Raw genomic sequence first — 14,704 nt, forward strand, 5'->3', positions numbered from 1 at the left:
TTGTTCTCGAAGCCTCGCGGCTATGCGCATACGATGATGCACAAGCGATGGATCCAGTTCCGGGTTGCGTTGCAGATCCAACCATACAGGACCCACGATGTCAGGTGTGTGGTCTTCGGCCGCCGCCTATTCGGCAGTGGAGACAGGAGAAAAGCTCAAGACGTGATGAGGCTTGCTGGTGACAGCCCAAAGAACGGCCGTGCGTGGTTGGTAGGGAAGTCGAGAAGTGAAGTCACTCACGATGCAGCTGGCGGTACCCTGCAGTGGACCGCTCAATCCATAGACTCGCTTGGGCCTGGTCAGACAGCGTGTTAGCAGGTATTTGGAAGATGCCGAACGAGGGGCCTGGCTTGAGAACGCCACCGACGACTCATTGTAGGAGGGCCACGAGATTGTGCATACGCTGGCAGAAGGGCAGAATGCCCATGTCGTTCACACGACTGGAGAGCGCGGGCGAATCAGCGGGCGTATAGCCGCCACGAGGTTCAGCAACTGCTCACAGACGGATGTCGTTAGGTCGGTCGCATGGGGCAGGGGAGGTGTCGCATGCGGATATTCTGCCGAACAGTAGTCCCGTCGCGCTGTCTGCCCAATTGACGCGTCCGACGTTGTAGTGGCAGCGCCGCCGGGTTACGTAAGGGCCAGCTGTGGCTCCTGCTAGCTCAGCTAGGTAGCTCAACCGCAGAGGATTGCATCCGGGCACCTGATCGCGACTGCCGATGCACACGCCGCTCATCATGTTCGCACGCGCGCCCTGCTACAGCCATTATCGAGGCTCATCGGCATGTGGGTCTGTATATACGGGAAGGCAAGATTCTCCGCGATAGAGCCATGTATTCCGACAGGTCTCGTCATACTGCATGCTGCTACCTATCTCACATCCAACCTACAGTGGGACGGCCAGGGAGTGAGCTCATACATACATGCGCAATAGCCGCAGGGCAGGACCAAGGAGACAAGACTGGCAGATGATTCAATACTTGAGCTTTATTCTCCACTCTCAATACGACGTTGCCTCGACGCCTACAGCGCTCCCATCAGTTTTAGTCTGTGAGCCAAGCCAGGCTACGTCCATGCCAGCTAGGTAATCATGTATCAAATGAACAAGTAACAGGTCTATAGGGTATTAGACCAAAACGAACCCATTTTCCCACCCTCGCAAGTTTGCCGATACGACTGACTCTACGCTTCCCATCCAACGCAGCGTCGCGACCGTCTCTTCAGTCACCATAACCACTGATACTCACAAGCCATACATGTCCCATCCATCGAGAAGATCGTCGGAGCGTTTGTTTTCTGCAGACTCGTGGGGAGCGCGTGCGCTATCATAGGGCGTGCGCGTAGCCACATTTGCGTTCAACTCGACGTCAAGTCACAACTCATCATCATCCATCTCCGAAGGCTTCAGCAGACCACCGACCTTCATAGCCCGTTCACGCTCTTGCTCCTTTGCGGTCTTGGCAGCCTGTTCACGCTCCTCGGCAAACAACTCAGCATTGTCGCCAGAGAACTCCTTCAGGGAGATCAGGAAGTCGCGCAGAATGACCTTGAAACGGTTCAGGTCGGAGTTGGTCGCAAACAGTCCATCGATGAAGGATGCAATTTGGGCACTGAATTTGATTAGCATGGGTCATACAAGCTAATGGATAGAACTTACGTCTGGAGGTTGGGGAAGGCAGTCGCCAGCAGGTTGCCGACAAAGTTCCGCAGGAACTCTCGGTTCGGGGTGCCTGCCTGAGCCATATCTGGCGACGTGTATATGGGACCCTGCAGCTTCTCTGAGTCGACAAGCCAGAACATTTTAGCCAGCAGCATCGACTGGGACTTGAAACCGGCTTTGTGATCGCTATCAGTGACCACGAAGAATACATCCTGAAGAATGGTCGTGAAGAATGTTTGGAAGAAGGAGTTGCAGGTTTGCTGGTCTGTTTCGGACATGTTGGAAACCAGCTCGAAGCACATGGACAGACCGGCGCTCTCAACCTCACGGTTGTCGTGCTTGCTTGCCCACATGCAGGAGTCAATAACAAACTTGAATGATCGGGCATCGAGTCGAAGCAGAGCCGGGAAGCAGCGGAGGTTGATGGTGCGTAGAAGCTTGAAGAACTCGACACGGTGTTCGGGGTATTCCGAAAAGTCCTTGTTGATCATGTCCAAGGTGCATTCGAAGACGCTGTCCATGATGTTGATGATCTGATCCTCCATCATACTCTGCGATAAGGTTAGCATATGTTTTGATAGTGGCTGAGCGAGTCCGACCATGTGCTTGCTCAGATTGGGGCGCCAACGTACATGTAGCTTGTTGATAATCGTCGTCATGACATTCAGCACTTCGGCCTCGCGAGCATCGGGAACATTGTTTTTGTAGTCAATCAAGACAGCTTCTAGCAGCTTCGGCACAATGTTATTGTGGATCATCTCCAAGTCGTCGGCCTTCTCAACATATGTGTTGATAAGTTTCAGAATCTCCTTCTTGATCGTACGAAGGCCGCGGACCTTGGGCATCTTTGTTGCAACGTTACCCTCTCGCTGGACAGCTTCGTCGATAAGCTGTGAGCTCGCGCGGTACATTGTCAACATGTCGAAGTATATCCGGCCGATCTGGGGGTAGAAGTAGGGTCCAATTGAACCACATGCTGCGACATTAGTCTTCATAATGTTACCAACAATCTTGATGACTTCTGAATCTTGGAGGCAAGCGGGGTTTTGGTTAGCTTGGGCGATAATGTTGTCCCATGCGGAGTTTGGCAGGGACATCAGATCGGCGATCAGGCGCTCCTGCATGCTCTTCTGTCCTTGTGCGCTAATCATGTAACCGCAGGCTTCGTAGAAAGTGTGGACTTGCTGGGGTGAGAGGTCGGCGGTGATCTTTCTCAGGTTGCGAACGATCTCGTCGATGAAGGGCTCGGTCTCTCCGGGCTGAAGAGCAACAAAGTGTCGTCGGCACTTGTTCGCGATCTTGATGAACGTATCGCAAGCCATGTCCTGTACACCCTCGTGGGTCTCGTGCATGAACTCGAATAACTTGTTGACGACTGTCTTGAGGAACTTCCAGTGGGCCTTGAGGAATCGAGGATATTGACCGACAATATACATGATGTTACTGGCGACAACGGCTTTGTTGTCCTTTCCTCGCTTCATCTCAGTCAAACCGAGTAGATCCTTAATGACGGTGACCAAGAAGCGCTTCTCTGTCTCCTCGTTCATGGCACCAGAGATGGAACCGATGGCCCAGCAGAGGGTATTGCAGTTAGCCCATGACCACTCTGAGCCGTCGACTTGGCGGGCCAGCTTCTCCGACATGATTTGCTCGGTGTCGTTAACGTCCAAGTGGGTAAGGAAGACGAGGCACTCGCGAGTGGACTTGTACAGCTGGATCGTGTCGCTCTCCTTCACGAATTCACGGACGATCTCACCTTCATCGTTCTCGACGATGAGGACTTCCTCGGGCCTCACCATCTTCTCAATCATGACTGTTCGGAGGTTGGACAAAATCTCGGTGTACTTGTTCTTCCGTAGAGGGTAGTTGGCCAACTCGCGACCGCCGTTGCCGGGGATGCCCATGTTCAGGAGAGGATTCATGTCCGTTATGGGAAGCGCCTGCATCTCATCGTAGAGCTCCGAGACGAGCTTGGTCCAGTATTCCAGGCAGATCTTGAAAACCTCGCGATCGTCGATCTGGCTTATGCGAATAAGGTAGAAATGGCCATGCGTGAGGAAGTCCCTGTTCATTAGGTTTTCGATGACGTTCAGGTGCATGGTGAAGAAATTTGTCAGGAAAAGCGCCAGATTCAGAACGAACTCCTGGTCCCGACCATTGCTTGAAGAGTATGTGCTCTTCAGGTCCAGGGAAAGAGGTATGATCTTCGAGATGGCCGTCAATGTCTCGGTGAACATAGAAACAAGCTTATCGTCGTATGCAGGTTCTGTGTGTAGACCGGCGATTTCAGTCAAGCACTTCAGGGTGATGTTGCGGAAATCGGGGACTTCGAGGAATCGGCTTCGCAGGGTCTCGATCAGGCTTTGGCCGCTTGGAGGTGTCTCGAAGATGTAGCCGAGAGGGATCCAGTTGAGGAAGCGCAATAAGGTTTCGAGTGTCGCCTTAATCAGAGACGCCTCGGTGGCTGTCCGCAGAACCTCTGAGCAGAGCTGGTAGATGGCCGTGAACTCGTCGCACATGCTCTGCTTCAGTTCCTTTCGCTTGACCGAAGTCATCTGCTCCTCGGAGTAATCAAAGACTTCCTCAGACAAAAGTCGCAGGATGACCATGTTGTTCTCGCATATTCCTAAGCTGCTGTGGCAGGACGATATGATCTCGTTGATGAAGGTCGGCCAGTTGTGGGGCCACTCCTGCTTCAGGACGGAGACGAGGACGAGGTTGAGCTTGTTTAGGAGGGTGCGCTCGTTGCGGAGGCTTTCGTCGTTGTTGGACAGCGAGATGATCAAGTTGACGATGAAGTTTCGGATACCTGACTGGGTTAGCAGCGCTCGGAAGACGGAGTGTTCTGTGGCATACCCTGACACTGGTCTCGAGGCAGCACCTTCCATCTAGTCATGATGACATTGTCGAGAACCTGGAGTCCGAGATCTGCCGACTGTTAGCAACGAGGACCACCAGCCTTGTAGCACGTCGCTGCACTCACACTTCGTCTGCGGGTACTGCGCATCGGATAGGATCTTGTCAACAAGAAGCCATGCATCTGGGTTCTCTTTGAACTATGCGAGGGTTAGCGGGACAAGCCTACAGCGATGGTGATTGCAGACGCCTACCTGGTTCAGCGTAGCCTGAGCTTGCTTTTGCTATAGTGGGCGACATGTTAGCCGTGTTCTCATGGGACGCCTTGGCCGGGGTCGCATAGATACGTACTTGCTCACCGCGGCCCTCGTAGAAGGCGCGCACTGTGGCGTCGAGCTCTTCAATTGACAGAGACATGGCGGGCTGCAGCGCGGCGGGAAAAGCTCCCAATCAGCCTTTTGATATCGTCTATGTCCCCAAGAAGCTCAAGCGTGGGCTCAGCTTCTTGCAGCGGTTGCGTATGGGCGCGTGGGGCGTGGGCGGAGGGCGGGCGCGCAAAGGTTCGCTGCCTTGCAGAAGTTGTGTACAGACAAAGGTGGGGCACTTGGGCGGCGGAGAGATTGTGCGGGCACGCTTGCCGAGCTGCTGCTGAGGCTACTGGTAGTCGGGCGTTGCTAGACCTGGATCGGGTCCGTCTTCCTGGCTGCTCGCAGTGGTGGGGGTGGGAGGCGCTGACGTTGTTGCAGAGGCACGGGTTTCGCGGTGAAGTCGCGTTTGTCAACTGGAACTACCCGTGCCGAGAGGCAAGCACTAGTGCTCAGGGCTCCACACGCGATCGACTGATACCCTGCATCCTTCCTCCTCACATCACCACCTGCATCCCATTGTCGATGCATGCAGTTGCCTTGATGCAGCTATCTTGACACCGTCACTATATTTGACTTTGTATATCCGGCTCACTGAGAATGTCACCATGGCGACCAAGACTACCCACTCTGCGATAACAGCACCATTTACACCCGAACAAAGCAGTCTCTGAAGATGTTATACGGCTTCACACAACTTGATGTTTTCATTATCATCAAGACACACATCTGTCATGATTCGATCGAGCGACCAAGTGGCCGATGGTGGTCTCAATCAGACTATTGGACAGCTTGGTCACAGCTGGACGCCTTACCAGGCAGCCCGTCGGATATATGCGAGACATCTGATGGCTTGCATCTGCGCCAGATGCAACCTTACGTCGACGCAAGATGTTGAGAGGCCTGTACTAAATACACCAGAATGCAGTATTAAGCCAGAGACAATGGAGTGATCCATCAAGGGGCTCCTTGCATGATGCGTGCCTTGCCGCCTGTTCGCTACAAAGCTGCCTGTCGTTTCGCAGCAGGTTCGCTTGTGGCACAGCATATCATTGACAGGTTTTGTTCGGCTACTTCTTCAAACTGTAATTCACATTTTCCGGCAATGCAGAGCTAAGAAATGATCGAGAGCCATGGATTCACACCAAAATAATGCTAACCACCGTAAGTCTAACCAAATTCGCGTCACTGAGCATGACCTAACCTCAGCATGACCTGGGCAGCTTACCACAGCATCCAAGTCCCCAACGATGCTCCTTTCAGACTCGGTGTCTCACCTGGGAAAGGATGGGGTGTATTTGCCACGCGAAAGATCCTCAAAGGAGAAAAGATTCTACAAGAAAAGCCTCTCTTCGTCATCCGGAAGCCCCATCGGATGATTGAGGAAAGAGATGTGTTTGCCGCCTACTGCGCACTATCGAAGAAAGAGAAAGCCCAGTTCCTCAGTGTTCGAGACAATGGCGACGGCATCTTTCCAACCATGGAGAGAGCTTTCGCAGAAAACTCGTTCACTATCCCCGCACAACCTGGCATGGCGCATGGATTCTTCCTTCTGCATTCACGATTCAACCATTCTTGCCTTCCCAACTGCAAAATTCCAGATGACGCTCAACCGGACGACTCCATTACCAGCTACGCCACCTGTGACATCAAAGCCGGCGCCGAGATACTCTTTTGTTACGAAACAGACTTTGATTACAGAACTAGGGACGACCGTCACCGTATACTACGCTTTGAGTGTGTCTGCCGAGCGTGTGACAGAACTTCAGACTTCCACGTTCTCAGCGAAATGCGACGCATCCTCATGAGAGGTCTCGATTACCACAATACTGGTCACGATATAGATGACTCACTCCACGGCTCTAGGACTAGACCGATCATCGCTGATGCTGGGTTGAGAAAGGTAGCGGAAACACACAGTATCTCGTTGTCTTCCAGGTTCATATACAACCTGCTGATGATGGCGCTATGTGAACAGGAGGGCCTGTTAGATGAGTTTGTCGAAAAGCGCATGTTACCAGGTATTGTGCAACTGGCTCAGTTATTTCGCACTGAGAGCAACAGAGAGATGGCTATGAAGGCTCTAAAGCAGGACAAATGGACAGAGAGATTTGTTGTTTCGTCGTATATGTGGGGATCGCGCGATGCAGCGGACATCGCTTTTGCACAACACTATCGCTTGCTGGCTAGTCGTAGTAAAAAATAATTCTTCAGTATGTGGAATCGTTTGATTACCCAGGTGCAGATACAGCCTCTCCATGAGCCTACAAGCGACTTCACTCCTTGATCCTCCCGTCCTTGACCATCTCCCGAATAGCATCAATACTGCTCTCGACCGCTTTCTTTGCCATCTGTCACTTCGTCAGCAACCAATCGAACCCCAGCACATGTCATGCGCGCAATCTTGACAAAAAGAGTAAGTACTTACACCCTTGAACTTCTGAATCTCCTTCTCCGCCTCCGGAGTCCCCTCCTGTACATGCGGCACAACAAACTCAAACATGTACGTCATGTTCAAGTCCTCGATCTCCCCTGACGGGCCATTGGAGACGATGTTGCGGATATGCGTTCCATCTTCCTGCTCAAAGTCGACCTTGAAACATCATCAGCCAAAAACGTCGACTTTACCAACGATTTGTACTTACCCAACTCGGCCAGTAGCTCCTGACAACCTCCTTGGCCTGGTCCTTGGGCCCCATTCCCTTCTTGAACTTGACATCCCGGGTTACGACACCATCTTTTTCTTCCAGTACGTCGCAACTCTCAATTACAGGGACGAATTCTTGGGCGAACCGGATCTTGCGCTGTAGGCCGGCCCAGATCTGTGCTTGGTTGAGTACCGGTTCTGCGCCGGCGGGATTGATGCGGGAGGTGTAAGCTATGTTGAAGTTCACCATGTTTGCGGTCGTTCTTTAGGGTGAGGAATGGCTATGTGGTGCGATAGTTGGGTTGTGAAAGTTGGTGGTTCGCGTGTTACAGGCGGGGGTAAGACGAGTGTCTGACGTCAACCGGAGATGATTGATGAAGGTCGAGAATATACAAATTGCATGCTGGAAGTCGCTCTATATGCTTTCTCTGTATTCTCTGCTAAGGAATTATTGGAGCAACTGACATGCCGAACGGTATCCAAGGCTTTGGTAAGCACCTAATGTTCGGCTCCCCCCAGGGCCGAGCTACGTAGAGCCGCTTATGCAAGGGACTCTTTGGAAAAGCGCGAGAAGCCGAACATGATCTGGTAGACCACAGTTTTAGTATTCAGCGTAACTTATGTGCACGATAGTGAGCGACGCTGGCAGTACCTAGTCAATGTCTACTTTGCTGTCAGTTGTGATGAGATCTTAGTCCGTCGCAGGGAATTCTTCTTCAATACATCACTCATTTTGGCAGCAGGTAATTAGAGTGGTTCAAGTCTCCAAGTCCATCAAACGTGGCGGGGCATGATCTGTCATTGAGGTATCATTTCACCAGCCTTTCGCTCTAGATATCCATAGTAGCTACTCAGCACAACCCGCCGGAACGCCATGCTTTTGATATGCACATCATCCTTCCCACTTGTTCGCGGGATTCCTCTAAGCATCCTCAACAATCTGGGTGTGGAGACCCTTGGGGTCCTTGACGTTGACGGCCTGAACGTAGGAGTAGAGCTTCTCCTTGGCGCCCTCCTCGTCGTTACGCTTACGGGAGATGCGGACACGGAGGCGGAAAGGAACGCCCTTGATACCGGACTCCCAGACCTTCTTGTTGAGCTGGGGGTCTAGGCGGACGTCGTTGGTGCCCTACATCGAGACAGTTAGCCTGAGTTTGTACGAATGGCGGCACCATGACAGCACGCGCACGTAGCACGCGTGCCATGGGCCGGTGGTTCTTCCATAGCACATACCATAGCCTGCTTAGCGAAAGCGCGGATCTCCTTAACAGCCTTGGGGGCCCTCTTCTTGAAGCTGACGCCGTGAACCTATACCCAATGTATTAGCCTTATGTTCTCTTCAGTCTTCCGCCCAATGCCTGCGTGACCAAAGGTAGGTGCTCAAGCCAGTGTGATCGGCCTGGTCGAGCACCCACCCAAGGTTCCGCGAGACCATCTGTGGACTTCACAAAACTGAATCAACATACGCGCTTGTGTAGGTGGATGGTGTATTCGCGGGCGACGACATCGGCGATGGCGCTGCGGCCGGTCTTTCCGGCAGACTTCTTGCCGGCGGACTTGGTGGTTGGGGCCATTTCTGGAGGGACAATGTGTTAGCAAATGCTCATTACAGCAATCGGCTGGGATTGCGATTCGCGACTATTGCGCAAATCGACTGATTTGAACACAGACTGGGAGCGCAATACATACTGACAGAGGTTCTCGCTGCGGGGGTTAGTCGACGATGAGGATGCGAGTTTGAGGCTTGAAGGTCGAAAAGTCACGATATTCGAAAATCGGATGCCACCAGTGTGCCCGCTTACTTAGCGCGTCGAGCACGGACCATGTCACACGTGAGTCGAGGCTTGTGCAAGCCTGGAGCAACTGGAACACCATCATGCGTTTGGCTCAATAACAAAATGTTTCTATTTGGGTATCTGTTGCTTTATAAAATGGCTTTTCGTGAATTTTTAGGTTGTTATCCAGGCCCGCCCCAAAGCAATATTCGTAGAACATCCTTTTGCCTTCCCAAAACGCCCGCTCCGCAAACTCCTTACACATGACCTGGCAGGTCGAATTCCTTACCACGCTTTTTGGTAACATCAAGATCATCTTCATCGTCGTCTTCATCTTCATGGTGTTCGCTTTCATCGCTGCTACTCTCCTCGTCTTCGTCGTCCTCATCGTCTTCATCGCCCGCAACGAAGCGATTCAGCCGCCCACCATCTTCACCCCAGAACTGCAATCCTTCGGGATCACGATCTTGCGAAAGATCCAATGTCGGGATGTCTTCGAACAAAGCTGGGTTCAAATCGTTCCTAAAGCGTACAAGCGACTGCGTAAACCGCTCCAGAACATACTGCGGGAGTGACGGTTCCTTAACCGTGGTACCATCTGTCGCGGGACGTTCGGCGCGGTCATCGTTGCTGAGATCGATAAAGGGCACATCTTCAGCTCGAATATCTCCCGTCGGGTTGAGATAAGCATCGAAGGATTGGCGCACGCGTTCAAGCATTTGCTGTGCAGCATCAGGCATTTGAGGCATCTGAGGCATTTGTGGAAATTGCGGTATCTGTGGGAAGTTTGGCAGCGGTGGGAACTGCGGTAGAGATGGAAATTGTGGCATCTGAGGCATCTGCGGCATGCGCGGTCTGCCAGGAAACTGCGGCATCTGGAAAGGGAAAGAGGGCAGCTGACCTGGTAGCCATGTCTCTTCAGGCTCATCTGGTTGGAAATAGTACCGAGGCGAACGAAGCGGTGCTTGGGAGGAGGGCGAGCTGACGCTCACAGGCGATCTCGAGCCTGAATCAAGGTCGGCGTCTAGTATCGCATTGGCAGCTTCTTCACTCTCTGGCCCGTTCAGAATGCGGAGCTCATTGGTGTTGTAAGAGTCGCATGTACCGCATTGGTTGCCAAGCCAGTGATATTTGACAGAAGACTTTGCTGAACAGTCGTTGCACTGGACAACTGCCCGTGTGTTTGCGAACTGCTCTGGCATGGGCTGGCCCTCAATTGCTTGAGTCAACTTCTGCCACTGCAGATCCATACACACAGCACTCTTTTTGCAAATTGGGCATTTGTACGCAGTCTGCATGTAGAGGTTGTAGCATCCTTTGTGGAGATAGTGGCCGCAAGGCATTGACACGACAGCAGTAGACGAAGTGAAGAGATGATCGCCGCAGATTGGACAATCGCCCTCGGTAGCACGCGGGAGGCACTTGTGCGAGGTCGCGTGAGAGATGGATATGCAAACATTGCAACTCTGCACACAATCAGTCTAGTCCAAAGTGCGTCTAAAGCAGGACGTACCTTGCAGTGATAGAAGTCTTTGCCCAGACCTTCTCCTCGCCGGCAGATACCACAGTCTGGGCAGTGGTAGATCTTCTTCTTGCTGTTGTTGTCCCAGAGCTTACAAATGTCACAGTAGTAGCATGCAGCTTCCGTCTCACAGTTCTTGCACACCTCGGCTGCTGGTTGGGGCGTACCGCATGCCATACACAGCATGTTCTGTGTCAGCTTCCTGTTCAGATTATGGTCCTCGACTGCATCGTGGCAGTGTCGGCACGTGTACCAGCGGCGGCATTCGAAGCATTGCACTTTGACGTTGCGCTTGTAATGCTGGCAGCCGAGCACATGCTCCCCCTCGGCGCTGTCCTCGTCGTCGTCTTCGCCGTGCTCTGCGCCGTGGTCGTGATGGGGCCGATACGTGGGGTTCGTGTCGCCCTCGCGAAGATTGTACGAGATGTCGGGGGTCACGTCGGTGGTGGACGAGTAGGGCGATGACGCATGGACGTCGGAGAAGAGGGACTGGCCGGAGGTCGGAGTAAAGGGGCGGTCGTGTGAGATGAAGCTCGCGGGGGACGTCGGGCGCATGTGGTTGTACTTCTCCGTCATGAGGTTGTGGATCATGCGGGCGCGCTCCTGGTCGGAGATGCTCAGGGCGCGGATCTCGTGGATGCGCTCGCGGAGATGGGCCATGCCATCGTCAGCGGGGAGCAGCTCAGCCATGGCGCTGGCATGCTGGCTGGGGGTGCTGGCGGGACGGAGCGACGAGGGCGACGGCGCAGTCGAGCGTGGTGAGTCGACCTCGAGGTGACGGAACTGATCAGCGAGGGTGCGGGATGGATTCGCGGACATGTCGACTGGGGTGTCTATTGGCAGATCGTCATGGCTCTGCTCCTCGTCAACAACCGCGCTGCGAGGCCGCTGCGAGAACGACGAGTAACGTCGGAACCCGTCGCCCAGGGCTTCGGTGCTGTTTCTTTCACGTGCGCTCACGGAGCCCGCGTCCGTTTCGTGCTCCCGCCGTGGCACTGCCGCAGACGCAGAGTCGTGATTGTCACATGCCAGAGGCCGAGCTCCGTCATGGCTCGCCTCGCCAACGCCTGAGAAGCGGCGTGCATGGCGCACAACGGGCTCGATAATAAAGGACGAGAAGAGACTCATTGGGTCATGGTGCTCGTTAGGGAGGTGTGGGAGAGGAGAGGCGTCGTCTCAGGACGCGCAGAGGCCCCCAGGCGCTGCTCGCACTGTGCTTCTCTTGACCACGTTTCTGTGGCTCAGTTCTGGTCATGCTCTCGAAACGCCACACTTGCCACGAGAGAACCTTGGAAAGCCTGCTGCCTGTCTATTCTCGGGCGTACCTCACTCCGGTCCGAATACGCAGTACGCTCGTTATCGCTTTTCGTCTGGTCTTGCGAGCTCGACATGGCCGATCCCGCACCCGCAAGCATTTCCGAAATAGGCCCACAGCAAAATACTCTTAATCGCGGCCACAGACACGATCGCACTGTTATCACGATCACATCCGAGGCCCACACTGGATCCCTTCGCCGTCACAGTCCCACAGGGCGTGGTGCGGCGGAGCCCCCTAGCCCCGTTACCTACACGCTATCGTCAGCGTCCTCAGTCCACCCGGAAGAGCTGGAAGGCATCGTACCTGAATACGCCAAACTCAAAATCACACCACGCAGAGGTCAAGGCAGCCCGTGTCAACGGACATCTCGACTTGGTGTATGGTTTGTTTTGTGCGGGAACGTTCTCACCGCACGGCAATGCATCCGTGGTCGATCCTCCACGCGACAAGCCCTTCTCACGTCTGACCTTACAAGCGTTGGTGTCGTAAGGCCACCGACTCACTAAGCTGATGTACCGTATACCAGAAAGATTCCGCTTCATGTCTCCCAATTGAGCAGGTTCTGAGATTATCCGTCGATCATAGCAGAAATCCATGGAAATTACAGAGGACGGTTTGGCGTTCCGGTGCCTTGTGAGCCACGCATGACGGCCGCCACAGTGGCAATCCGCATCCTTCGACACCTGGGCCGCTCCACCTACTCCTATACCCGCTCTGTACTACACACCATTTGTCGTGGCGACTTCCTGACAAGGCAGTTTAGATGAAAAACTATGGATTGCGGCGGACTTTTCGCGGTCGCTAAAAGGACCGATGCCATCCATCGCCCTCTACCATCCGCGGCACCACGATACAAAGACATACTTCGCCCATTAACGCCTGACTCAACTTAAAGAGTTTTCAGTCGCGCATGCACGACCACGCCGTATGGAGCAAGTCTTGAAGAAAACATTGATTACTGCTGCGAAACCTGGGTGTAGAGACGAGCCATTGCAGCCTCGATGTCAACAATTCCACGGTACGACAGCGGCATGACGCATCTCGCAGTCATGTCGCCGACCTGCCTCCCATGGAACGGTACTTCACGATACTACCATAATGAGCAGATTCCACAGTATCCATTGATTGCAGTCGCCATATCGTGGGTGAGTGAGTAGACGGCGTGAGGTGTTGACATGTCTTGTTGTTCACGCTAAGACATCCACACCAGACAAGCTTCCGCAATAATACCCTGGATCGTCCCGCCAGCCCCTGAGATACCCGCAAAAGGCAATACTGTCGCATTCTGTCGAAAGCTGTATGCGATCCACGGTTGAGTTCGTTTCGAGGCGTCTTCTTCCCGTCCGTTACCCGTGGGTCACATCGCCAGGTCAGGCAAAATGTTGGGAAGCGTTGATTGCAGTCACGATTTCCTGGATGACTATGAGGGGCGGTGCCAACAGCTATGACTCCTCTAGAGCACCAAATTTCCACATTGCTATAAACAGCGTCGCCAGGAAGGGTATCTCAGCGTAAAGTGTTGAAGATAGCAACACTTTCACGGTTCGCAATTAAGACTAGATGTGCGCTATCGAAGTTTCCATTCACCCCTTAATCTCCTCTATAGATCATTTCGGCCTTGTCTCCGCTCGAGACACAATAGTGGTCTACTAGAATAACTTCTACTTGGGCCCTGGTGTTGTCATCCACTGCTCTCAAAGTCACATCCTCCTACAGCAACTCTTCCATCAGGCGAAGCTTGCCGTATTTGAGTACGTCCACTTTCGCCATGTTCTTTGTTCCATCTCGCTATTGCTATCCGGTAGTCTGTCTGTGTCAGCAAATGTGCAGGTTCCTCGCGGCATACTTAACCATGCAGTCTTTCACACATCCCTTTAGTATGGGGAGGATTTGAACCAGCGCAACAACCTGACCAAAACCCCACGTGTCTTCAGATTCGCCCTGTAGATGCATACGATTTGCAGACCGGATCGCCCATACCATGTACAAGTGGAGCAAAAATTGGGCGAGCGGAATGCACACCAAAGCAAATTCCGTATTGAACTTCAAGTACACCTGGATAGCTGCAAGGAGTTTTATGTCTGAAGATGAAGGCGGGATATCATATACTGAAAGGATTCGGGAAAACCTAGGATACCGAAGAAAATAAGAGCTGATCGCATCCCTGGCTCTTTTCTCATATGAAATAATGGTATTGGTCGCATCATTAATCTTCTTCTCGTAAAAAGTCACGGGACCAAGGAGTGTACCGTGTCTCTCTCGAATCGAGATAGGCCAGAATGTGTCGACCAAGACCGAGTCTCTATGCGAGTCTGCGTAGCTATTACTCAGTAAACCAAACATGTATAAGCATGTGATACTAAGGTATACATGGTCGGCCTCGGGATGTCGTTGGTGTGGACTTGTGATGCCTCGGTCGCGGTAGCAATAGCCAAACTTCTCGACATCCCATCTCCCGAGGGCTATACCGAAGAGGACCGCGTAAACCAGATAGAGTATGCAAAAGACAATAATCCATAGCGAAGTGGATACAAGAGACGTCATCCATGGTAACCGCCGTA

At 53.0% G+C, this 14,704-nt stretch overlaps 4 protein-coding genes across 4 annotated transcripts; all 4 read right to left on the reverse strand.

Annotated features, from left to right (window-relative positions):
• Window positions 1–1,372: 1,372 nt before the first annotated feature.
• On the reverse strand, window positions 1,373–4,933 carry XPO1 (Exportin-1; the record flags this gene model as incomplete). Its single annotated transcript, XM_051493315.1, has 7 exons — window positions 1,373–1,610; window positions 1,658–2,211; window positions 2,293–4,469; window positions 4,517–4,588; window positions 4,644–4,716; window positions 4,771–4,800; window positions 4,868–4,933. The coding sequence occupies 7 exons, from the start codon at window positions 4,931–4,933 to the stop codon at window positions 1,373–1,375; spliced, it is 3,210 nt and encodes a 1,069-aa protein (XP_051356546.1).
• Window positions 4,934–7,157: 2,224 nt separating this feature from the next.
• Window positions 7,158–7,778, reverse strand: J4E92_001909 (uncharacterized protein; the record flags this gene model as incomplete). The annotated part of the gene is made up of 3 exons (XM_051493316.1): window positions 7,158–7,232; window positions 7,310–7,474; window positions 7,527–7,778. The coding sequence occupies 3 exons, from the start codon at window positions 7,776–7,778 to the stop codon at window positions 7,158–7,160; spliced, it is 492 nt and encodes a 163-aa protein (XP_051356547.1).
• Window positions 7,779–8,450: 672 nt separating this feature from the next.
• RPL31 (60S ribosomal protein L31) lies at window positions 8,451–9,102 on the reverse strand (the record flags this gene model as incomplete). The annotated part of the gene is made up of 3 exons (XM_051493317.1): window positions 8,451–8,657; window positions 8,762–8,836; window positions 8,995–9,102. The coding sequence occupies 3 exons, from the start codon at window positions 9,100–9,102 to the stop codon at window positions 8,451–8,453; spliced, it is 390 nt and encodes a 129-aa protein (XP_051356548.1).
• Window positions 9,103–9,560: 458 nt separating this feature from the next.
• Window positions 9,561–11,953, reverse strand: J4E92_001911 (uncharacterized protein; the record flags this gene model as incomplete). Its single annotated transcript, XM_051493318.1, has 2 exons — window positions 9,561–10,769; window positions 10,817–11,953. The coding sequence occupies 2 exons, from the start codon at window positions 11,951–11,953 to the stop codon at window positions 9,561–9,563; spliced, it is 2,346 nt and encodes a 781-aa protein (XP_051356549.1).
• Window positions 11,954–14,704: the final 2,751 nt, after the last annotated feature.

This window comes from Alternaria infectoria (assembly GCF_024043175.1).
Source record: "Alternaria infectoria strain BMP 0036 chromosome Unknown scaffold_2, whole genome shotgun sequence".
Lineage (NCBI taxonomy): Eukaryota > Fungi > Ascomycota > Dothideomycetes > Pleosporales > Pleosporaceae > Alternaria > Alternaria infectoria.